General features: G+C 40.7%; 1 protein-coding gene across 1 annotated transcript in view; it reads right to left on the reverse strand.

Annotated features, from left to right (window-relative positions):
- Positions 1-9,423: 9,423 nt before the first annotated feature.
- LOC121959055 (protocadherin-15-like) overlaps positions 9,424-25,597 on the reverse strand; it is a 398,851-nt gene continuing 382,677 nt past the window's right edge. The window contains exons 36-40 of the mRNA XM_088069675.1: positions 20,031-20,052; positions 19,276-19,314; positions 18,423-18,496; positions 12,790-12,919; positions 9,424-11,911 (exon numbers count right to left, since the gene is read on the reverse strand). Coding sequence (XP_087925801.1) covers positions 10,289-11,911; positions 12,790-12,919; positions 18,423-18,496; positions 19,276-19,314; positions 20,031-20,052 — 1,888 coding nt within the window. The 3' untranslated portion in view covers positions 9,424-10,288. The remainder of the gene's footprint in view (positions 11,912-12,789; positions 12,920-18,422; positions 18,497-19,275; positions 19,315-20,030; positions 20,053-25,597) is intronic.

A 25,597-nucleotide genomic window follows, 5' to 3' on the forward strand; every position in this document is an offset into this window, starting at 1 on the left:
ACAGCATAAAATAGCGTGCTGAGACGCGCCATAGCATTAGAACGCCCAAATATGTCCCAAAACACCTTAATATAGCATGTTGAAAAATGGCCGAGAAAGCAAGGCTATAGTATGGCAAAAATGTCAAAAATGACCGTCAAAAAACAGCTGAAAACACCTCAAAACAGCATAAAATAGCGTGCTGAGACGCGCCATAGCATTAGAACGCCCAAATATGTCCAAAACACCTTAATATAGCATGTTGAAAAAATGGCAGAGAAAGCAAGGCTATAGTATGGCAAAATGTCAAAAAATGACCCGTCAAAAAACAGCTGAAAACACCTCAAAACAGCATAAAATAAGCGTGCTGAGACGCGCCATAGCATTAGAACGTCCAAATATGTCCCAAAACACCTTAATATAGCATGTTGAAAAAATGGCCGAGAAAGCAAGGCTATAGTATGGCAAAAATGTCAAAAAATGACCCGTCCAAAAAACAGCTGAAAACACCTCAAAACAGCATAAAATAGCGTGCTGAGACGCGCCATAGCATTAGAACGTCCAAATATGTCCCAAAACACCTTAATATAGCATGTTGAAAAAATGGCCGAGAAAGCAAGGCTATAGTATGGCAAAAATGTCAAAAAATGACCCGTCCAAAAAACAGCTGAAAACACCTCAAAACAGCATAAAATAGCGTGCTGAGACGCGCCATAGCATTAGAACGTCCAAATATGTCCCAAAACACCTTAATATAGCATGTTGAAAAAATGGCCGAGAAAGCAAGGCTATAGTATGGCAAAAATGTCAAAAAATGACCCGTCCAAAAAACAGCTGAAAACACCTCAAAACAGCATAAAATAGCGTGCTGAGACGCGCCATAGCATTAGAACGTCCAAATATGTCCCAAAACACCTTAATATAGCATGTTGAAAAAATGGCCGAGAAAGCAAGGCTATAGTATGGCAAAAATGTCAAAAAATGACCCGTCCAAAAAACAGCTGAAAACACCTCAAAACAGCATAAAATAGCGTGCTGAGACGCGCCATAGCATTAGAACGTCCAAATATGTCCCAAAACACCTTAATATAGCATGTTGAAGAGTCGTCTCCACCTGCTGAGGAGACTGAGGTCCTTCGGTGTGAACAGGACTCTGTTAAGGACATTTTATGACTCAGTGGTGGCATCAGCCATCTCCTATGCTGTGGTCTGCTGGGGCAGTGGAAGCACAGAGAGGGACAGGAAGAGACTGAACAAGCTGGTCAGGAGGGCCAGCTCAGTCTTGGACTGTCCCCTGGACTCCATCGAGGAGGTGGGTGAGAGGAGGATGTTGGCCAGGCTGACGTCCATCATGGACAACCCCTCTCACCCCCTTCATGAAACTGTGGGAGACCTGTGCAGCTCCTTCAGCAGCAGACTGCGGTACCCACGCTGCAGGAAGGAACGCTACCGCAGGTCCTTCCTTCCATCCGCCATCAGGCTATACAACACCAGCCTGAGCCAACAATAACCTGGACTCACTACAATAAAAGTTGCACTCTCTGACCTCTTGTATTACAACCTGTACATTTTTGTTTTCCTTGACACATGCCTATTTTTTTGCCTATTTTTTGCACTATTGTACATTGCATATTTTATATTTTGTATATATTGATATTTTACATATATTTTTATTTTCTGTACACACGGCTGCTGTGACAAGTGAATTTCCCACAAGTGGGATAAATAAACGTGTCTAAGTCTAAGTCTAAGTCTTGAAAAAATGACAGAAAACGCAAGGCTATAGTATGGCAAAAATGTCAAAAAATGACCCGTCCAAAAAACAGCTGAAAACACCTCAAAACAGCATAAAATAGCGTGCTGAGACGCGCCATAGCATTAGAACGTCCAAATATGTCCCAAAACACCTTAATATAGCATGTTGAAAAAATGGCAGAGAAAGCAAGGCTATAGTATGGCAAAAATGTCAAAAAATGACCCGTCCAAAAAACAGCTGAAAACACCTCAAAACAGCATAAAATAGCGTGCTGAGACGCGCCATAGCATTAGAACGTCCAAATATGTCCAAAAACACCTTAATATAGCATGTTGAAAAAATGGCAGAGAAAGCAAGGCTATAGTATGGCAAAAATGTCAAAAAATGACCCGTCCAAAAAACAGCTGAAAACACCTCAAAACAGCATAAAATAGCGTGCTGAGACGCGCCATAGCATTAGAACGTCCAAATATGTCCCAAAACACCTTAATATAGCATGTTGAAAAATGACCAAAAAAGTAAGGGCAAAAATGTCAAAATATGACAAAATAAAAAAAAATATAAACAGCTGAAAACCCCATTAAATAGCGTGCCAAGGCATGCCATAGCATATTATGTTACAAAAACAGGTAAAATTACCTTAAAATAGCACGTTGAAAAAATGACCTAAAAATTAAGGGTGTAGTATGGCCAAAATGTCAAAATATGACAAAATCCGAAAATGGCTGAAAACTTTAAACACTTTAAATAGTGTCCAAAGGTATGCCATAGCATAACACTTTGCAAAAACAGCTGAAAACACCCTAATTTGGCATGTTGGAAAAATGAACTAAAATGTAAGGCTTTAGTATTGTAATAATGTCAAAATGTCCAAAATTTTAAAATATGATAAAATCCAGCTGAAAACAACTTAAAATAGTGTGCCAAGGCTTGCCATAGCATAGGAATCAAAAACAGTCAAAAACACCAAATACAGCATGTTGAAAACATGGCCGAAAATGCAAGTCTATAGTATGGTCAAAATATGACAAAATCCAAAAACAGCTGAAAACAGCTAAAAACCACTTTAAATAGCTTGCCAAGGCATGCCATAGCATAGCATGTTGCAAAACAGCCAAAATCATTATAATATAGCATGTTTAAAAAATGATCGAAAATGCAAGAATATAGTATTGCCAAAAATGTCCAAACATGAGAAGTCCAAAAAACTGCTGAAAACAGCCTGCATGTTGTTCAAAGGTGCTCAAAAAAAATCATACTCTAGCATGTCATTCAATATCACATCAAAAAATCATACTCATGGCATTTCGTCAAAAAGCGCTCCAAAATGTCATTCTACAACATGTTGTCCAAAATCGCACTCAAAAGTCATACTGTAGCATGTTGTCCAAAATCGGGCCAAAAATTCATACTATAGCTTGTCGTCCAAAAATTACACCAAAAAGTCATAGTATGGCATGTCATCAAAAGATCGCTCAAAAAAGTCACGTTATAACATGTGGTCCAAAATTGATTAATGAAGTCATACTTTCGCATGTCATTCAAAATTGCTCAAATTAGTCATACTTTAGCATGTGTTTCAAAATAATGACACTATTGCATGTGTTTTAAAATCGGGCCAAAAAGTCATACTACAGCATGTCGTTCAAATTGTCTCAAAAATAATGATACTATATCACGTGGTCCAAAATCTCATCATCAAAAGAATCTCTACAAGAAGTTTCCATTTTGTTAAGATGTTTTGAATATTTTCTCCATCAGGAATTGTCCTCGTCATTCACTACACAATAAATGAGCTTTGCTTTTGGCCCAAATGCTCCTTTCAACATAATATCAGCCACTAATCAAATCTTTTGCGCCTGTGTCACAGATTAATGAGCCGAGTTCATTCTGCCTCCTTCTTCAATAAAGCACAGTGGACTCAGGAATCAGTGACATAATCAGCTCATTTAGTTGAATCAATAACAGCGGCTCAGGCGTGCCCTTCCTTCCAGAAACTGTCTAAAATATTACTCTACAGTACAGTCTGCTAATTCTGGGGTAATAAGGAGCACTCTGTTTCAAATATCACCAGTGATGTTGCACCCTCTGTTGAATTCCTTAATGTAAAGTTATGCAGTCATCAAATTAAATTCAAGAGTTTTAAAACTTGGTCATTCTGCAGCTTAATGGTCCAACTTCAATCAGACTTCAAATAAAATAATTCACTGTTCACAATTAGAAAGTTCAGCCACCCTTATCATGAGTTCTGACTCGAGAAAAGGATCAATGTGCTCTGTTGAGTGGATCTTTTGGGGATCCGGTGGGAAAAGTGGATTTGGAACAAACTTTTCAGTCTTAACCACAAAATAAGATTTACAACTTTTCTGAAGCTCATAGCCTGTAATTGAGATAAAGCTTTTGCTTGACTTTATCTGCATTCACGTTCATCTGTAAGGTAGTCCTTTATTAAATAAGCACTTTGGTATTTTTCAACCTTGACCCTATTTTGTTACATATTTGTGTCTTAGTAACTGATAAAGACAACAATTTCTAAGACAGGTTCAGTCTTGAGCGGAAGCGCTCCAGCCACGGCAGCAAAAGAGGCTGCAATGCAACCCCAAGTGAATACCATTACATCCACTATAGCGAAATAAAGCATTTTTTCTGACCTTTGCTGGTCTGTTTGTTACTGTGTCTAAGTCTCAGGAATTCTGAAATCTCATGGCAGGTGACACGTTGCAGAACAAATAAATAGTTTAAATTCAGTGAGAGCTGGAGAGAAGAAATAATTTGTTGTGCTGGAGTAAAAAGCAAGTGCAAAAGCTAGGACTTACTGGACGTACATTAACAGTGTTCAATTGCGACTAGGGATTACATTGCAACATGTTTTGCAGCTACGGCTGCGGCTCTCTTTTTACTATACTAGTCACTGAGACACAAAATAGGATCCATGCTCTTTGTTCTCTGTAACAAAGGACAGCCATGTGACTTAAATCCCCAGGGTGCATTACCTCTCGCAACTTAAGCCTCATTCGCACTGCACAAAAAAGAACGCTGCTAACATCTGGCTTTTCACGATCGACATTCAGACCCGGGTCAAATGACTCTGCAGCAGACATGGGTTTTTATCGCTTCAGGTTCTGATCGGCTTTGATGGGAACGCAACACCCGGCTGAATGCACCTATTTCAGCTCCTTAACCAGCGAGATGCAATGACACACCGTCACTAATTACGGCCTGTGACCTCTGAAGCAGCGCTAAAACATTGTTCCAAATTAGTCTGCACCAAGTTTGAAAGAGAGACTGAACAAGCAAGAGAAATTTAAAGAGTAGAAAGCACTGAAAAGTTTTTAAAGACCTGCTGCTGTCTGCTGTTGACCTGGTCTCCTGCCTGTCCGTGATGTCGCACGGACACACTATAAACAAAACAACACACTAGCTGACAGAAAAGCTGACTCGCTCTCCAGAGGTGAGTTCAATGGCAGTGGGAATGAGGCCATTAGTTCATATTTAGCGGGTTACCTCATGTTTAAAAAAACTGCATGCATAAGCTGGGAATGCAGTATAAGCGTGAGTCCTTTCTCATGTACCTATCTTCAAACATGATTGGTTCACTTCTGTGACGCCGTCACCAAGCCAGGAAGAGAAGCTTCTGCACATCCTCTGGTTTCTTGCACTTGAACCTCTGCAGAGGGAGGTTGTAGCCTGTGGAGGACCTGCTATGCCTTTCTCCTGCTCTCACACCTAAGTCTTAGCAGGAGCTGCAGCCTTGCCTGAGCAGAGTGGAGAAGCTAGAAAGCCTGCGACTAAGCAACAAGGAGAACAGAATTAAGTTAGCACTGATCTGCATTTTCGGTAAGGACACCATGATTGGCCAGCCTCCTCCTGTATCCATACAACAGTACAGCAGAGACTGAACCGCAACCCATTCCTCCTCCAGCAACCCAAAGATCTCTTCCATCCATTTCTGGATTTGCAAGTAAAAACTGGGCACAGCATTATGACATAAGTACAGGCTGTGCAGTGGCTATTTACTTGCCCTTTGTCATAACGTGTGTCGTAATTTTAATGCTATTGGACAAGTAATTGTTGTGATATGAAGGTAAAAGGTAGAAGGTAGATCTACTGGTCATTTTTTAAACAAAGTTTAAAAAACAAAATCACATCCATCCTTGATCCTCCTACATCTTTGAAGTTGAAGGTTGAGTTGATTCAGTCCAAGCCTCACACAACTTGTCCCAATGCTGATAAGTGCCTCTCTATCGTAGAAAAGTCGTGCTTCAGCAGAAGGGGCCATGGTGTTGAAAAACTGTTGCTGAATGAGCCTTAATCGCATTAGACGAAAGAAGGCTTGGAAGAGGAACAGCTCTCTGTCCGGGTCGGGTCAGCCTCGCCCTGATACCGGCTCTTCGGTTTCGTTTCTTCCCTCTAGTGTGACTCGGTGTTTGGCACAGGCCACTGGTGGAGATACTCTCGTGGTCTGCAGCATTCAGTCCAAATCCCACATAACTTCTCCTGATGTTGAAAGGTGCCACTCTATCGTAGAAAGTCATGCTTCAGCAGAAGAGGCCATGGTTTTAAAAAAAATAGAAAAATAGAGCAAAAAAGTAGCAAGGATCTGCGGAGATACCAGTGCTGCTGTCGTCCTAGCAACGTGTCAAACAAACATATACAGATTTGTCTGTTTGTAATTTAGTTTGTGTATGTGACCTAAGAAGTATAAAAGGTGCTTTGGTTAGTGAAAAGGTTGTTCAGTTGCATGCAGGACTGTGTCTGTGTGAAACATTAACATTTACTCTCCAATTGGCTCTCAACAGAATCACACCGAGAGGGAGGCCATCTGGGATCTGGCATCTTGTTGTGACTTCTGTTGTTAGTCAATTAACCTCAATCAATTCACACTCACACCAACACACACACCTCCTCTTTGTCGCTTTCTCTCTCATACACACATACACTCACAAGCATTTAAACATCCAGACATGTATATACTTGTGTATATTACAAGATACTCTGTACGTTCTGTTTTGCATCTCTAACTTTTTGAATAAAATGGTTTTTGTAATCGTACTTACTGTCTACTTAATATTGTACCACAGTGAATGAATCGCCAACTATTGTGTCAATTGTCTCCGAAATCCTTCACCATTTACTATCAATGTGGCCATTGTGGTTATAGTTATTAATTTAATTATCAATCAGAGTTCCAAATTGATAGTTTAGTATATTTTATGAGACTAATTCTATTGATCGGCTATCATTTTTTCCCTTTTTGGGAAGGGTGCCCCACGTGGTGATTTAATGTAAATGTAGTCATTATTTAACATAATTAATAAGTATTGTCAATAATTATTAATTGTTTCTGACAGCCATACTTTTTACAATTGGTGACCCTTTACGAGATAGTGTTCCCAACATAGAGTAGAGGCCAATACAGCACCAAGTTAGCCAAACCTCATGTTTCAATGGATGAAATAGTCTTTTATTTGGATAAAGTTTGCCAAGCAACTTGACAAGGATAAAAAGGCAAGTTTGAACAATACAAGACTTCATGTGTCAATGCAAAGTGTCAGGCAAGTTCAAGATGAGTCGCACCAGTAGCTTTAATACTGAATGAAACAGGTGCGGTGACACCAGTTGCTTAAAGGGCCATAAAAAGTTCACCGACTTTGTCCTCAAGTTTCCTTCGTTATCTCTTAGCAAAGTAGAAATATAACAAGTCCTCTCGTTCTAGGTCCCGTTCTCCAAAGGGGTTGCAGCTCTTAGATCAGTTGGGCTTAAGGGATGCTCTGATTGGAATATTGAGCAGTTACACAACAGACATTTCAATCGGTAAACCAGCAAACAGCCAATTAGATTCCGAGTAACTTCTTTTTTCCTTATACATTTTTATCATGTCTCTCAATTTAAACAAAAATCAACTAAATTATTTCCGTCTATATGTGAAGAATCTTAATGAAATTCAGTTTGAACACCAGCGTATGCTAATTCACCTTTTAGCTGAGCACCAATCTGTTAATAAGATGTCTTTTAATTGGATTGGAGCATCCCCATTAGTTCCACAACTAATGAACAGAAATTATGTCTGAACGCTTTAATGATCTTGGCAATAAGGAGCGAGCACAGTGGAGTCACGATCAGTCAGAGTTTAGTCATGGGTATGTGAAGGCTGTTCCACGGGCCCATCCATAATTCCTCCTCATCTGACTGCGTTCTGTCACTCGGACACTCCAGCGACTCCCCCATAACGAGTCCATCGTCATCTTCATCATTACTGCCGTCTACCTTCGACTCCCTCTCACCTTCTTTCAGTTCCTCTTTCTCAACTGTGCTCTGAGGCGGCTTTGTGCTGCTGTGCACTGCTCTGAGCAGGTTGGATTTAGACGCCACGCTGTCAGGGCCCGTGTTGCTGGTGCTAGTCGACCCTAAAGAAACACTGGGTTGTCGAGTGTTGAACACGTTCAGCGTTTTATTGTTTTCAGTGTTAGAGAAAGAGGAAGTGGCCGTTGCAGAGGCAGCCATTCCCGAACTTTGGAAGGTGCTCAGAGTCTTACACCTGCCCTCCACTGCTGTTCTGGGGTTGTTCAGTGGGACTCTTTCCTCCAGTGTGGCAGCCATTTTGTCGAGTTTTTTAAAGTGCTTTGCCAGCCGTGAGCTAAAGACGGGGGAGGTGAGTTTGAGGTTGTTGTTTGTGTTGGTGTGAGTGTGTGTGGGCCCGGTGGCGTTTACCGTACGGCGGGTGCGGATGATGGAGCCATTCTGAGCCACATAGATGCTGCCGTTGACGTTGGCGTGGCTGTTGAGGGTGGTGGGTATGCGGTTGCGTTGGGACTCTGGCATGCTCTCTTCACCAGTGGAGCTGGTCTCATATTCCCGGTCCAACACCAACTTGATCCGACGTTTTCTACTGCCGTGCTGGAAAAACACGAAAATAACATGTCATTTAACTTCTGACACATGGTCTGAGAGAATTCACTGTTGTTCTTAATAAAGATTCAATATCTGTTTTTATAAAGGCCCACTGAAGAAACTCAACTGATGATTCAAGGCAAAAGTCTGATTTTTTGTTTTTGTTCATCAGACTCTTGTCACTCATTGTCTGCTGCTGCTGGAAATATTTAAAACGTTCTACAACTTGTGTTCCACGGTGCTATCCTGTCATATATTAACAATGCCCACTGAAATAAACTGCCTCTCCTAAATGATTCCTTTATCTGTGAACAAGGCTTACTAGAACATTTGAAGAACATTTTTTAAGTTTTTTTTTAACTTATTATCTTAAATCTTTGTAACATTAGGAAGGAATCTCTCCGATTATGGCAATATTAAATGGACATTCTGACATGTAACTATTGCTTCAAGGAAGAGTTGAAAAAATGTAAAGCACACCAGAGTGTGACATCTGAGCTGAACACAGCCTTAGTACGTTCTCACAGCAGCAGAGTGAGAACTTTGACCAGTAGAGGTCAGGAGAAACAACATCTTCAACTACTGATGAAGCTCTGAGAGCTGAAATGTAATTTGGGACTTGCTTTTTTGTTTAGGATGTTTGACCTGTAAAATCAAGAAATGTACAAAATAAATGTTGCTCTCAAACTGCAAACACACTCCACAGCAAAAACCAGACAGTGCCACAGTGTTTACTCCAGATTTTTTTTATCGAGTAGGGCAGTAGGTGCGTTTACACAGACCCTAATATTCCTAATATTCCACTAACAAACAGATTAATAGCCTGATCAGAGTAAAAACGCCGTATGTAGACATCTCAACCACAGCTGCTGTTTCAAAGCAGCCTTTGGATTGTGGTGCTAATACTTTTAACAAAAGAAAGCACTGAGGAAATGCTTTTAAAGATTATTCTCATATCCACATTGGATGTAACTTTTAAACATGTACCACTGCATGTTAGTAAAACCCTCTTTGTGTGTTAAGTCAGAGCAAACACTGAAGGGCAGACTGGAAGATGACTATAAAATATGATCCTCAGGTTTTGCATTTCTGGCTGATAGTATAAAAAAAAATAATATGTTCACCATTACAAAGAAAACATATTTCCCCCCTGTAGATAACAGAAGAGCTGAGTGGCACAGGGAGAATGATGGACACAGAAAAAAGAGATGACTAATGAAAGAAGCTCGAGCAAACCTTAAATGCAACAAAGAGAGGTCAGTGAATAACAATCTCTGAGCTGCAGCAGAGAAATAAGAAGTGGAGCTTTCAAAAAAGCAAAAAGTCAGCTCAGGAGAAAAGCCACGCAAGTAAACCAGCCGACCACTTCTATCAGAGAACGAGAGCTGTCATAAAGGGAGAGGAGGGAGAGGAGGGTGATTGGAAAAAGGGGATTCAAGATACAAGCAAAATAAAAAGGCAAAGACCCAGAGAAAGAGATACTCTGAGAGGGCAGCAGAGGACACGCAGGCAATTTAAACTCCTGTGAACGTAAATCACAGCAAACAAGGAAAAAAGAGAGATTACAGTAATAAATTCCACCCAGGTAATGACTGCACACCCAATCCAAGCAGATCTTACTTTGCTGCAAGAATTTTGAGGGGCTAAGGCCTCATCTGCATTTCAATCAGCCGTCTCATTTTCCAAATCCCCCTCCTCTTCATCCTCATCTCCGTGGCCGCTGCTTCTCTCCTCCTCCTCTGTGTCCTCGATGATGGGTGACAAGTCGTCCGAGGTGTCCATCAGGTCCGAGCTGATCTCTGACTGGATGGCTCGCCTGCTCGATGAGGACTTCCGTGATCCACTTACACTTTCCACTTTCTCTTCCTCTCCAGACTCCTCATCTTCATCGCTCTCTTCGTCTATTGTTTCATGTGAAGAACGCGAGCGTTGGGAAGTTTGGGGCCTCGCACTACAAACTTTAGAACCTGAATGTCTCAAACGTTTGGAGTCGCTGCTGTTGTTTTTATCCGAATCTCTGCTTGTTGTAGAATGGGTGTTTCTGCTTTCTCTCTTTAATTTGGCACTACTTCTTCTTTTCTTACCACTAATAATGTTGCTGCTCGCAGAACTGTCACTAACAGTACCTTTTGAGCGTTTTCTGCTCGACTTCTTCCTTTCATCTTCGTTCTCCAACCCTGACTCCACCTCAGACTCTGAACCCTCTGCCTCCTCATCTTGACTTCCACTCTCTGACTCTCCATCCGTGTCAGGAGTTCCCTCTTCCTTTTCTGTTTCAGTGTCAGATTCGGTCTTGTCGTGCTCGGCCCTGACAGATGAGGTGGGGCTACTTGTGTCGGAGGGACTAAATTCTGATGGCGACTCTTTGCTGCCACTTTCTGTTTCTGAATCACTGTCGTGAAATTGTTTTTCTTTCTTCCACCACATCTTGGAGGAACTATTCTCCTCTCCTAACTCCCACCTCCCCCTCTGCTCCCCTGCGGCTCTCTCAGACACTGATGCAGAAACACTCATATCTCCTATGGAGCCATACATCTTCCTACTGTTCTCCGCTCCCCTTTCCCAGCTTTTTTCATCCATCCACTGTTCGTCTCCCACTCTGGCAGGTCCCAGGAGCCTTCTGGCGAGGGAGATAAGACTGTGGGCCTCGCTCAGCTTTTGTTTCATCGGCGGGGGTTTGCTGGCTTCAAAGGACGTCTGGAAATAACTCCCGTCGATGACCACGCCGCCGTCCAGGCTGGCAAAGTGGCCTGGGAGCTCTCCCCTATGACCTGGCCTGATGCCTTCTCCTCGTTCAACAGCGTTTCTCATCCCATTGTTTGTCACGCCACCTCTGTTGCTTCCCCATGTTTCCATTTCTCCTCTTTCTCTCCCCCTTTCTGTTGCCTCATCTCTTCCTCCTCCTCGTTTTTCTCCTTGCTCAAATCCCCTCCCCATTCTTTCCCCATTTTTGTCCTCCACTCTGTCTCGACTTCCTTCCCCCTCTTCCACCGGCCTGACTCTGGCTTTGCTCCAGGGCGCGTGGATGGCAGGAGGCTGCCCAGATGTTTTTCTACCAGATGACAGAAGCGTGCTCCCTTTCATCACGGCCTTTAACCTGGCAGCCGCACTTGAGCTCTTAGGCTTTGTGTTTGTGGCTGAACCACCCTCTGACAGTTGGTGTTTGTCTTTCTCAGTTCTTGGGCCGGCTGGGGTCTTCTTCGATGACCCGTGAGAGGGTGGAGGACGGGGCTGGATGTAGGCTGGGTGTGGGGCTAATCTACCTCCTTGTATTTGTCTCCTCACCTGTCATGACGATGTTAGTCCAAAATCAAATAAGAACATTCAGGAATGGAACAATGTCAAACATTTAAACTTCTCAACTAACACTCAGCGAATAAGCGTATTTCCCAAAATGTTGAACTGTGATGGTGTGTCCCGACCTTCAGAGTAGACTAACAGTTACTTCATCCCAAAATTACACATACATATTTTTCCTCTTATCTGTAGTACTATTTATCAATCTTGATTATTTTGGTGTGAGTTTCTGAGTGTTGGAGATATCGGCCGTAGAGATGTCTTCCTTCTCTCCAATGTAATACAACTAAATGGCACTCTGTTTGTGGTGCTCAAAGCGCCAAAAATGCATTTGAAAAACTCATAGAAACTCAAAGAAAATAGTTCCTACATGAAACTTCTCAAAGCAAAGTATGTGGATTATCTTGAGTGACTAGGTCATGATTTCTGGAAAGAGACATTACTGTTGAGATTTCCAAACGTATTTTTTTTGCCACCTTGAGCACCAAAAGCCAATGCCATTTAGTTCCATAATGCTGGAGAGAAGGCAGACATTTCTACGGCTGATAGCGCAAACACTTTGAAACTCACATCTAAACAATCTTGACTGATAAATGGCACTACAAGTAATAAGAAAAATATGTATTTTTCATTTTGGTATGAACTGAATGATTCTAAAGATAATTTAAATGTTAACACTATTTACCTGAAATATATTGTTAATTCAGTGCTTCCACCAGATTCCTGTTTAGTCTCTATTAGAATTCCGTGCAAAATCAATAAATGTTTCTGTGATCAACAATTTCTCCTGTTTACACATCACAGATGCAGCTCCTGTGTTAGTAAATAACTGAAGGTATCTGTTCAGTTTCTAGTTTCATCTTTACCTCTCCTTCAGACTCCTGAGGGCTGTAGTAGTAGCTGCCGTCATCATCAACGACGACCTCTCCATATTCATCATAAAGGCCGGAGGGTGAGATCAGTTTCCTGCGACTGCCGTACTGAGGAAGGTCATACCTGGACAGAGGCGGTGCATTACAGATAAGCAATAACCAATGAGGAGCCGTGCAAAGCAGCAATTGCAAATTCTGAATTTTACTAGTATAGATTTTTAGCGTTTATTAATAAACAGATGCTTTAGTGTTATAAAATATCTTCAGCCAATCAGAAGTGAAGACAGGAGAGAAACGTGCTTTACAAACAAAACGGTTGCACTTGGCGAATGCTTATCCACAGCCACTTAAAGCAGTAACAAAGGGCCACACTGTGGTTTCACTCCAATGATAAACAGTGTCTGATGACTCGCTTAGAAAAGCTGACTTAATCACAAAAGGAGCATTTTGTAGCCAGGAGACATTTTGTTAGCAGAAAACACTGGGATCAATTTTTCCTCCCTTTTGTCTCTCTTTGCCTGTTCCCGGGAGCGCTGCTGGGCTCCACCAGCCAAAAAACTGTGTTGTGCATCACCACTTGGGCTCAGTGCCCTGCGGCAAGCAACTCCAAGAGCTAGTGGGTCAAAAAACACATCTTTTCAAATGCTATCCTGGAAACAATATGTCCCAGTGTGATTAAAGTAACAAATCTGCTGGAAGTCCTTTGGCCTGGTTCCGTAACAGAGTTGTACAGAAAAGTTGCCTCATGTAATCACTCCACTTACGGTCAACCGGTGGGAGAAGTTGCCCTCCTATTACACTAAGTAGCCAAGTAATAAACAAATGGAAGGAGCATGTGGATGACTGATGTATATGTATATGTGTGTGTGTGTGTGTGTGTGTGTGTGTGTGAGTGTGTAAGAGAGAGAGAGGGGGGGGGGTGTTGGGGAAAATAGGCTGCATGGGAAAGAAAGAAGAGACAATAGACGGGTCAAAACAGAAAGACCGGGTCAGTCTTAAATGTTTCAGTTATAATCCTTACAGTACGGTCTCTGCAAGCTAATATAATGAGTCTTAACCTTCCACTAAAACCTGCTTATGGGATTTCACAGTCATTAACCCACAGACTCAAACTGGAGTGCACACACACACAATCAAATTACTTAAAGGCTACAGTCACTCTTTGCTTAGAGTGGCATTTCCCCCTTTTCTCTCGATCTGTTCCTCCCTCCATTCTGTCTTACTCCTCCTCATGTCTCCACTAGGGGACACTAATAAACTGAGAATCACTTCATGCAGTTTAAAGTTGTCAGAATCACTGGCATTACAGCAAGGTATGATGGTGTGTTTTAGCAGCTGAGTGTGTGTGCGGTAGAAAACTGGGTCACTGGCCTGTTTCAGGAGGGTCTCCAAATGTTAAGTGATTGTTTAATGATCAGTCCCAGGGTGTGTGATCATAGTCACACAGTGAGGGGCCAACACATGACAAAGAGTACGAGTGCTGTATGCTTTGATAGTCTTTGAAAGTCATAGCATGACAAAATAGAAACAATTTTTGATGCCCCGATGAAAGAAAAAGTGTTTTGTTTAGTTTCATAATTGCCAGCTAGATTAATCTACCACTTCGTTTCAAAACGAAACATTCAGGATTCAGTAAAGTTCTTTGACTCAGAGGAAATGAACATATGATCCAAAGAACAGCAGCTATTGGTGATCAAAGGAGGAATTTTATAACTTGTTGCTTTCAAAATAGTTTGTTTTAAAATTAAATCTAACTTGGGGATCTATCAATTTTACATTTGAAAGTCAGTTTGCTAATCGTGGTTAACAGTCTGTAAAAAAACAATTGTGTAGTGTTTTCTATGGCTCTGCAGCATGCTTTGAAAAGAAAATGATTCAAGTGCAACCATGTGGGCGTTTTTACATTTCACATTAAACTAAAGCCATCAAATCAATGCATCTGAGATCCTGTGGTTAAAATGTTGCAAATCATGCATAACAAACTGCAGTATCACTTGGCAAAAGCTGTTAGCAACCACTTCTACAAATACAGTCTGTCTAGCAAATAACAAACCCACTCCACCACCTACGTAACGCATCGGGTCTGTGCCCTATGTAATTTAGCCAGTACACTAAATGTTTTTTGAGCATGATGCAAACTAGAGCATAACTTAAAAGATTAATGCTCAACACTTTTGCCAGGGTCGCGATGTCTTTGCAGCTAAGGTGAGGTCTAGCAATAAGACACGCCCACTTGCAGGAGTCCTGCATGGTAGGTTTTTGCCTGTCCATGTGCAAATGATATTTTCTAACACAAACGGGCAGCATAAATGGAGAGCCACAGTGTAGAAATGACTTTTTTATATACTGCCTCCTATAGTTTGGGGGAATATCATAGTGTTGTGAAGAGAAACCTGCATTTCTCATATACCTGCAGTATAAAAAATCCAAATGTTTCCTCGTCACAATTCCACGTCAGCTAATGTCTGTATGGAGAGCTGAGGGTTAAAACTGCATTCACATGAAATCAGGGAGACGTTAGACGACAAAATTACTGTACAACAGAATGTACAAATGGATGTTACTCGGCATGGGAATTCTGGAAAATAACTGGACTTTAGCAGAAAAATTACAGTAAATAATTAACACAAGTTTATTTAATGTTTTTTCTGTTATCGTCCTGTCATTCCATCTGACCATCAACTCTGCCAAATTGCAGAAAGTAGTGAGACACATTTTAATTTGTAAATTTTGTTGAATTGTATATAAAAATAGATAGAAGATTTTTCCCATGGATTAGTGTCTTCATACATCTTGCACCTGGCTTAAAACAAGCTGGACATGCAGACATAATTTTTATGTTCTCACCTTTGTCCTGCTTCTGTTCACAGAATAAAAACAGCCTCTTCATTGAGCTGATAATGCCAGATTTCACTCCCCCCTTCCTATATTTTCATGTGGGTGCCCTAACTCAGCACCTATCAGCTTCTTGACAGTCACGCTGCTCCTCACCCACGCCAGTAACGATTTTGGAAAAGCAAGATTTAATCCCTTATTGCTCCGTGGTGTGTACGGTTGAGTATTTTACTCTTGACTAGAGGGCAACATGAATTTGGCTTGTTTTGTTGTTTTTGTGTTGTTTTTTTCAGACATGCATCAAAACATCAGACCTGTGCAACAAATGGTTCAAGTTATTTTCAGCATCTGTATAAATCCTATCAGAATCATGCCAATGGCAGATGGCTACATTCCCACATGCAGAGAAAATCCCGTTTTGATCCCATCTTTTGAAGACAGATGAAAGAAAAGGTCAAAAGGTTACGCAACATCCTTCCAAATGGATTAGTATGGCTATGGAAGCAAACACTGAGACAGCTGTTGTCTGCATCTCAGAAACAAAACTCAGGCGTGAAAACTTTGTCTACGTCCTGAGAGGCGGGCTTAGCATTTGTTAGCATACTCTTTGAAAAAAATCCCACACCTTTCATCTACAACTGTGACGTATAAAGTGATTAGATCTGAGTCCCACCGGGTCACACAGTCACAGTCTGATTTCCTGCTCGTGCGTACGCACAGAGTCAGACATGAGTTTGTAGATGTTGCTCTAAGCCAATAGCATCTGGCCCATTGTCTGCTGCCACGGCTGGCTGCCTGATTAGCTGCTACAGTATTGCAATGCTAGGCAGAGAGAATTAGCTGTGTGTGTGTGTGTGTGTGTGTGTGTGTGTGTGTGTGTGTGTGTGTGTGTGTGTGTGAGAGCGTGCATTTGTGATGTGTTTGAAAGAAAGAGAGCATTGCTGAGTGAGTGTATGAGTGAGTGAGTGAATGACTGTGTCTGCCATGAGAGAATTTATGTGCGTGTGTGTCTGGTACTGTGTATTTATGTGTGAGTGTGGGTGGGTGTATAAAATCAAGTTCCCGGGAGTCTGCAGCTAAAATTATAAGAATTACACAATGCATCACAGATGGCAGGCTGGGTGCAGAGTAACACAAACACACACACTCAGGAGGGATGCAATAAGTCCTCAGAGATCTTGTTCATCAACGCTTTGATCTAATGCATCTCTGTGTGTGTTTATTGCCATTTCTATACAGTATTTCCGGCTTTATCCGACATCAGGCTTCCAAGAAATTACTCTCTCTCTCTCTCTCACTCACTCACACACACACACACACACACACACACACACACACACACACACACACACACACACACACACACACACACACACACACACACACACAGTGCATGCACAATCCACGTTGAACAAAATCTCTCGGTAGGATCTTCATTCGGCTCTTTTAACTTCCTGTCGTTCAAAAACATATTAACCACACATGACTGTGGGGAGGTTGGTATGAGGCAGGTCACCGGTGTCAAGATTCCACTGGAGCCTTCATACTGTGTGACTGACGTGGACAGTGAGATATCAAAGCAGCTGCCAGAGGGCTGACACAAGGCAGGATAAAGTGCACACAGTGAGCTCCGGACTCGTGTGGGAGGAAATATGTTTCATCGATGTCGAGGTCGCAGGTCAGTGATGAAACATCGTGGAGACAGCCTGTGTTCACCACCCTCTGAATGTTTTCTACTGTGTGTCATTACTGTTAAATAATGCAGTATTCACTCTACTGCAAGGGAAAAATAGAAAATGCTTTAAAAAGAGAGTTAACATCACTTTCCATCCATAATTTTGAGGGCTGTTTATTTGGGGAGGGGGAAAAAAATTGATACAGCATAGTAACGTTATATATTTGCAATACTGTATTGATGACAGATGTCAATTATTGCTTTTTTAAATCTATAAATTATTAATACTGCAAATATATATTAAACTTTTGGTAGCCTACTTTAATAATAAAATAAATTGCTCTTTCAGTCCACTATACACATTTTGCTGCAAATAAATGACTGAAGTGAGATAAACAGACCAAATACTTAAACAGACAAGTTTTCTTTTGGGTACATGATTTGTTGTTGAAAAAAAGGTAATAAATTGCAGTATATCACTGTATATGTTTTTGAAATACTTAGCATTTTGCAAAATGTTAAAACTGCTATAAAATTGTATCCTGACTCAAGTATTGTAATAATATTTTATCGTGGGGCCTCTGGTAAGCCTTACCCCTACTGTTTATGTGGCTGTGACTAAATTATCTGTATCTGTACTCAGAATGGGCGGAGTTTAAGTCTGAAGTGGGAGGAGTTTCACATGAAAAGCCTGAAATTAATATGGGTCAATTAGAGGCCACTATGGTGAGTACTACTTTGTGTTTATTGTATGTGTAGACACAAAAGCATTCCATTCAATAGTCCATGCTACATTTTTGCTACAATGCCTAGTTTAGGTTAAACTGGAGTAAGAGTTGACTATTACCCCCTATGAAAGCTATATAGACCTTCCTTTTTTTAAACTACTTTAATAAGTCATGGAAGTATGGTAAAAAATGGATAACTTATGGAAAAGTTTGACAATTTTGGGAATAAATGTGGAAACCTTAATTTTGAAATCCATATATGCCACCGTCATGATATGGCAATTCTAAGATATCAGAATGTTTTCGTAAACAAATGTAAATTTCAGACAAGCAAACGTGCAGATAGACTATGTATTCAAAAAGCGATACTGTGTGATGTGCATACGAACCCGTGGTCATAGTTGTAATAATCCTGTGTGTAGTAGTCCTGGCCGGGATCGATGCCAGACTCCATTGATAGCTCCTGTTAGATTAGCAGACCATTATTAGCAGCTTTGCAACAAACACACTGCACACAGACAGATATGTTCCCACCTGTAAACCCAAAGAAATCTTTCCCAACAAACACACATGAATGCTTATTTAAAACACATCCCGCATGAGAAATTCCATCCATCCATTTCCTTCCGCTTATCCGGGGCCGGGTTGCATCGGGTGGAGCAGAGCATTCCAGACTTCCCTCTCCCCAGCTAACATTTTCCAGCTCCTCCTGGGGGACCCCGAGGCGTTCCCAGGCCAGATGAGATATGTAATCCCTCCAGCCTGTTCTGGGTCTGCCACGGGGCCTCCTTCCAGTTGGACGTGCCTGCAACACCTCCAACGGGAGGCACCCAGGAGGCATCCTGATCAGATGCCAGAACCACCTCAATTGGCCCCTTTCAATGCGAAGGAGCAGCGGCTCTACTCTGAGCTCCTCCTAGCTGTCCGAGCTCCTCACCCTATCTCTAAGGCTGAGCCCAGCCACCGTGCAAAGAAACTCATTTCGACCGCTTGTGTCCACGATCTCATTCTTTCGGTCACTACCCAGAGCTCATGGCCATAGGTGAGGGTTGGAACGTAGATGGACTGGTAAATCGAGAGCTTTGCCTTCCGGCTCAGCTCCTTCTTCACTACAACGGTGAAGAAGGTGAAATTGTACTTTTTCATCTCTGATTACACTGACTGCACTCACACAGACCAACACACTTACACAGAAACACACAAAGAAGGTAAAGAGGTATTTAGAGAAGAGAGACAGAGTACCTCTGGTCTGAGCAGAGAAGGTCGGAGAAGTTGTTGCGTCTGCCAGAGGCAAAGAAAAGAGGCGAAATGACAAGAAAAATAGAAGTTAGGAGCTCTCCCCCCAAATGGAATACTGTACGTGTATTTTTTGTGTGTCAATACTTTATGTTCCTCATTCAATATCACTAGAATGCAGAGATCCTGTCTGGAATTGTTTTCATTTTATGTTGTCAATCAATTTTGTGGGAGCAGGTATTACTTTTTCTTCTTCTTAGAGTGAATATGACTTTTGGAACACAATTTCAGCTCCAAATTAAATATTTACAAGTTTCAAAATATATATACCATCAAAACAATATATGTGTGGGGATTGATATTCAGAAGAAGTAGACAATACAAGTGCTACTTTGTATTAAAAGGATATAACTCCCATTGTTGAGCAACAAACATCTGGTAAAAGTTTTCCAGCAGTTTTGGAATAATATTAAAGATAAACAGTAGTATGTTATCTCCAAAAGGGATTGATTTACTTTCTTCATCAATGTCTTTGTGTTTTAACATTTTAATATGCAGCATCAATGGATTGTGGGAGACAGTCGATTATGCAGATATAAAAAAATTGAAAGCACCGATTACATGCTGCTCCATCTAAATTACACCAAACAGAAAAGAATAGAAACATCACAATGAAGGCCAGCATCAGAAGAAAAGAAGAAAAAGTAAATACCACACATGCAACTACTGCGTAAAGCATGCACGCAGAAAAAGACACCTACCTCATGTTGTCCGTAACCACGCCTGCAAGATCAAAGAGAGAAACATTACCAAGGAAAACCTGTCATTAAACATAATCCCTCTGATGGGGTTTAATATGTGTCAGCACTTTGCTGTGCATTCTCCATACTGCAGAGGAAATGGGATGTTTAAATCAGGAGCCAAATGGAAGTGGCCGCCGGAAATATACATATTACATTTTGCAGAATTTAACCCAGTTTCCAAGAATAAAGCAAGAAGATGAGATGTGTATGAGCGTATGTATGGGACTGTGTGTATTCTGAGGTAAATTTAGAGACAGGGAGAGTTATATAACAGAGAACGAGACAAGAAACTAAAAGACAAAACTAAAGCTGAGAAACTACAGTAAACCATTTCTGCACTGCCATTTGCCGTTATTTACTGTTTATTTTGTTTTATTCCGGTAAATATATTTAGATTGTAGCCTCATAAATACAAAATATGCACAACTTATTTACAATCCAAATGAGCTCTTCCTATTGTTGAGAAAACTGTAGAAGGAGTACCGGTGTGTCAATATTAGCCACAACAATAATAAATCCATATTTCACCTCCTGTGTTACTTGTGACTGTAATAGGTGGGATGTTTTATTCATGAGCACAGGGCAATTTATTACCAGAAAAGAAACAACATATGTCTGTATAATGTCAAATCTGTGCATGTAAACACACTGTTGTCGACTCAAAAAAAACTTATTTGCAGTCATTTTTTTGGAAAGGCATGGGTCTAAAAAAATGGTCTATAGGTTAACTTTTCTTTTATGTTTAGAAACAGACATTTCGTGTCAGGTGCGCAAAAAAAAAAGCCAAGCCATGATATTGAATTCTTGATAGAAAACAATATATGTGGGGGGGCTTAAAATTGTCTTGGCCAGATCTGGTGGATAGTCAAGAACCTTGTTAACTGCATGGCATAGTCAAAAGTAAATTATGTTTTGAAAAATCATTGAATCATTAAAGTATTTTTTAAGTAAAAAAAAAAAAAAGCCAAGTATTTGTTAGTTTGATGCTTGTTATGTGAGAATTTGATGGTTTTCTTTGTCATGCATAATAAGAAACTGAATAGTTTGGGACTTTTGGACAGACAAAAAATACTATGTGAAGATGTCACTTTGGAGTCTGTGAAATTACACAGGGCAGGTTGGACCATTTTCTGACATTAAATTGGCAAATCGATTAATTTGGAACATGATGGGCAGATTAATCCATAATAACATTAATCATTAGTTGCACCCCTATCTGTTATAAGTTTTAAGTATTGATGATAGTCCCATAAGGATATCAAAACTATACTGTCAACTGAGAGTTTACATCAAGTGTCCACAGGATAGGTTTCAGAGGCAGAAATGTGATAATGTTATCATAATCGGAGCATCTTTAAAATGATATTTCTCATCATTTCAGCTATGCAAATATATTTTATAGACTCCAAGCTCCTACATCAGAAAAGACTCCAATAGAATACTATAACATTACAGCATTTCTGAGCAAACTGAAATTCTCTCTAAATATTTGACCATTTCTTGTGAGATGGGAGCCTTCACTCCATCTGACTGATTTTTTCACAAACATGAAGGCACTCAAAAAGCCTTTGCTGATGTTCTGATCAGCTCAAGTCTGGCCCATGATTACTCTCGGCCTCGTTTGACATCGAATAAAGAAAGAAAATCAAACCAAAGAAGATGCTCTCAAGCACTTATCAGAGGGCCTATAAACACGTCCAGTCTGTTGTCTGTCGGAGGCTATGGCTTAAACACATGAAGTAATGACCACGTGTATGACTACTATTACATTTGATTTATTATATTCATATGTTTCTCTCATGGCATCCGCTCCTTATGCTAAGCTACACTATTTGTCTACTGTCTCTTATGGTAAGTGTTTTTTGCCAAACTCTTTATTAAGACCCTACCCTTCATTTCACCACACATCAGATTTAATCAATCACGCAGCCATGTTGATGACAGTATTAACAATATAAGCTTGATGCTGTTTACAGTAGTGTGAAATTAAGACTTTCTGTTCAGAGAAAACCCACCTCAAAAAAGGCTGGAAGACAAGAGTAAAAAAAAAAAAGACCCGAGAGAGACAGTGAGATTGAGTAAGACTCAAAAATGCCTTCCTTCAAAAATGAGGAAAAACAATGTCAGGTTCAAATAAATATAAGTGTGGGTGGAAAAAAAGCCAAAAGGAAAAAAACACCAAGAAATAAATAACAAAGAAAAACAGCCAAAAATCTCTCTGTCCATGCGTCTTAACTATGTTGCCAGCAGGATGTATTTTCATGTGAAACCAAGGTAATGAGCTGGCAAAATGAAGATGTATCACAGAACAACAAATGGTGACTTTTAGAGGACACATCAAATTCTCCTTTCTCTTATTAGAGCACAAACACACACACACACACACACACACGCAAATTGTTAAACCACTTGAGCATCTCATTAAATAAATTCAGATGAGAATGTAATTGTGCCTCTAAAAAACACACAGACACATTTCAAGGAGAAATGGTAGCCTTTCATTCAGGGTCAAAATGCAGTTTTGAATAAGCGAGTGTGCTTCAAAAAGACAAAATTATCTGGTTAAATAAAGGTGAGGACGGATGTATTGACTGACATATTAGCGCATGGATGGAAAAGGTTGAATGGGTAAATGAATGGAGGGATGAATGCTTTATGTAGACAAAAAGGTTGATTTTTGGGTGATCTACAATGAAATGCCCTTTTCACTATGACTGTGTGTGTGTATAATTGTGTGTATGCTTTCCAGATTATGGCTGCCAGCGGTATGTGCCGAGCATTGTGTGTTGTGTGATCCGTGTTTGTGTGTCAGTGTGTGAAGATAAGTCTATCGCTGTGTCCTTGTTGAACTGACAAGCACATTATGATGTCCTCTTGAAAAAAAAAAAAACAACACAAAACCACACAGACAGTTATCTGATATCCATCACACACACAAACATGCACACACACATCTGACATGATTGACTCGCGCTGTGTCCTCTCCATGTTGTCTCACAGTGTGAGTGAGAAGCAGAGAGACGCAAGGGGAGACATATTATTAGCTGCTAAAGAACACAGTCAGACTATAACACCCAGTAAAGCTCACTTCTTCTCTCTTTTCTCCTCACATTTTGTCGCTCACAGAGTTACTGTAGATCCATCGCCCTTTGCACTGGCTCATTAGTTGTTTCCTTTTCCCCTGCCTGTTCACTCTCTGTCTATTTCAGCCCTGTCTCTTATGTTATTTGTACATGCTCTCATCATGGTTGCATGTTATGTGGAAAATAATTCCCAAAATAACCTGGTTTTCTTCACATTTCTAAAATAAAGGGAAGGTAAACCTTTGTATTTTTGATGTGGCAGGAGACTTGAACCCTGGCCGAAAAATGTCCACATTCCAGCTTCAAACAGCTTTATACTGTATCTATATAAAGCATCAATGATGTATAATAACTTGGCATTTCTAGGGTTCAAATGTCTTTCCTACACCCACACTAATCAGATTTAAACATCATGACAAAACTTCCTCAACCTTTTGTAAACATTTGGATAGAGCTTCCATTCACACAGCTTTATACATACATACTATTGCAGTTTATTTGGGGAGTTTTGGCCATCATTTTTATGAGTTATGGGAACACTCACCAAAGTGAGATCGAACATGGCGACACTGTTCAAACCAATTTTGAGTATTTTTACTCTGCAAGTGAGTTTACACTGCCTAAAATTCCCATCATGACGAGTTTAAGAAGAGGAATTTGGGAAATTATTAAACAAAGAAATAGATGTCGCCAATTATTTTGAGATTCTACAATACAATGGGAAAAAAAAACATCCATAAAATCCACTTTCTGATCTACTTGTGTGCGAGATGAAGGTGTGCAAGCAGATAATTTGCGGAAGCAGCAGATAACCACCAAAAGCAGCAGAGTTAAAAGCAGGCATGAGAGGATGTGGGGGTGCGGGTTTCATCATTTTTTGGAACCTCCAGAACAGACTTACAATGCAGAAAAGTATACAGTGATGTCAGGAGGAGGGGTAAACAGAGCTCAGCGTAAAAATCAAGCAGAAACAGGAGAAGCCAGCTGATCTCTCAGTGCGCGTTGCCGCTGGCATATTTGGGTTAACTGGCATTGTTATACGCAGTTGAGCCTCACGACTTCCGTCCTGTAATATGTCCTCACCTATGTCCAAGAGACATCCATGACGCATATCAAAGTTGTGCAACACACAACATGCAACAAAGAATGCTCCGACGATAAGGGCTGTATTGTGATGTTCCACCTGACTTATCCGAACATCTGAACGCATGCAGGCGCGTGTTGCTATCTGAATAATCTGCCCTTTAAACAGCAGGAAACAGACTGCGCCTCTGACTTCAGATCAGCTTTTATTTGGTCAATGGCGCAAGATAGAGCCCATGATCAGTGAAGTGCTGACACTGGCCTTGTGGATAGTTCCAAAAATGTTGGTATTGCTCTTGATGACATCCTGTTTTGACTGCAAAGTTGACTTATAGCGTGAAGATTTTAAAAATGTTTTATTGAATTGGTTTCAAGCTTTTGTAATATTGCTTGGTTTGTAAATTTAAATCTGATGAGAAACGACTTGGAAGTCTTTTAAAAGTGGCCAGTAATATTTCAGTGAGGTGTCGGGCAAAGCTCTTGGATAACAGGCAGTATATTGAGCTGCCAGGACCCTCCAGTATTGGATGAGTGTAAGGTTTTGTCTCAGGATGTTGTTTCAGGGCACCTGTTAGGAGGACCAAGAGAATTCACGTCTCCTTCACCCTGAGTGCTATCGATATGCTTAACAGCAAATAGCCTTCTGGTTGTGTTCCTTGCACACATGCACTCTTGTACATGTGCAGCCTACAAGGTATGAATTTCCCTTTTCCTGCTCCAGCTCTGTGACTTATTGTGTTAATGTGTCATTGATGTTGTCTTGTGTATTCTGTTTTTATCTTTTCATGTGAAACCTGGCAGCAAAACAAATTCCCCGTAGGGGAACAACAGAGATAACCTTGAACCTTCAATCAATGTTTTCTCTTCCAACTATGTTGAGGTTAACTGGGGATTTCTTTGAAACCTGTATGATCATCCGACTGCTCTTCTTTCTGCTTTGACTTCTCTATTTGCAATGTCACCGTGTTCTCAGTACTAAAATAGGATGCAAGTTGTAATAAATCTGAATTATCCTCTACTTTTTAAGGAGCTGCAATTTAATAGGTCACACACATGTTGGTAAACACGCAAGTGTTGAAATTTAATTGTCTTTGCTGCTAATATTTATTTGCCGCTTCAATAACCACATTTCCCATGATTATCTTTGCTCTAGCACGGATCAAACCTGCGACTTTACAGTTACACAACATCCACTCTCTCACAGTCTTGTATCTGTCTCCCAATTCAGTTTCAATTAAATGCAGTCGGCTTTTCTGAACGTTGTACACAATGCATATTCCTGAGGATGTCAAAGTATGTCTGTTCTCTAGCAAAAACACACAATAAGAACGAAAAACTGAAAGCAGAATCTGTCTGTGA

The sequence above is a fragment of the Plectropomus leopardus genome, chromosome 19 (assembly GCF_026936395.1).
Source record: "Plectropomus leopardus strain MGB_pleo_1.0 chromosome 19, ASM2693639v1, whole genome shotgun sequence".
Lineage (NCBI taxonomy): Eukaryota > Metazoa > Chordata > Actinopteri > Perciformes > Serranidae > Plectropomus > Plectropomus leopardus.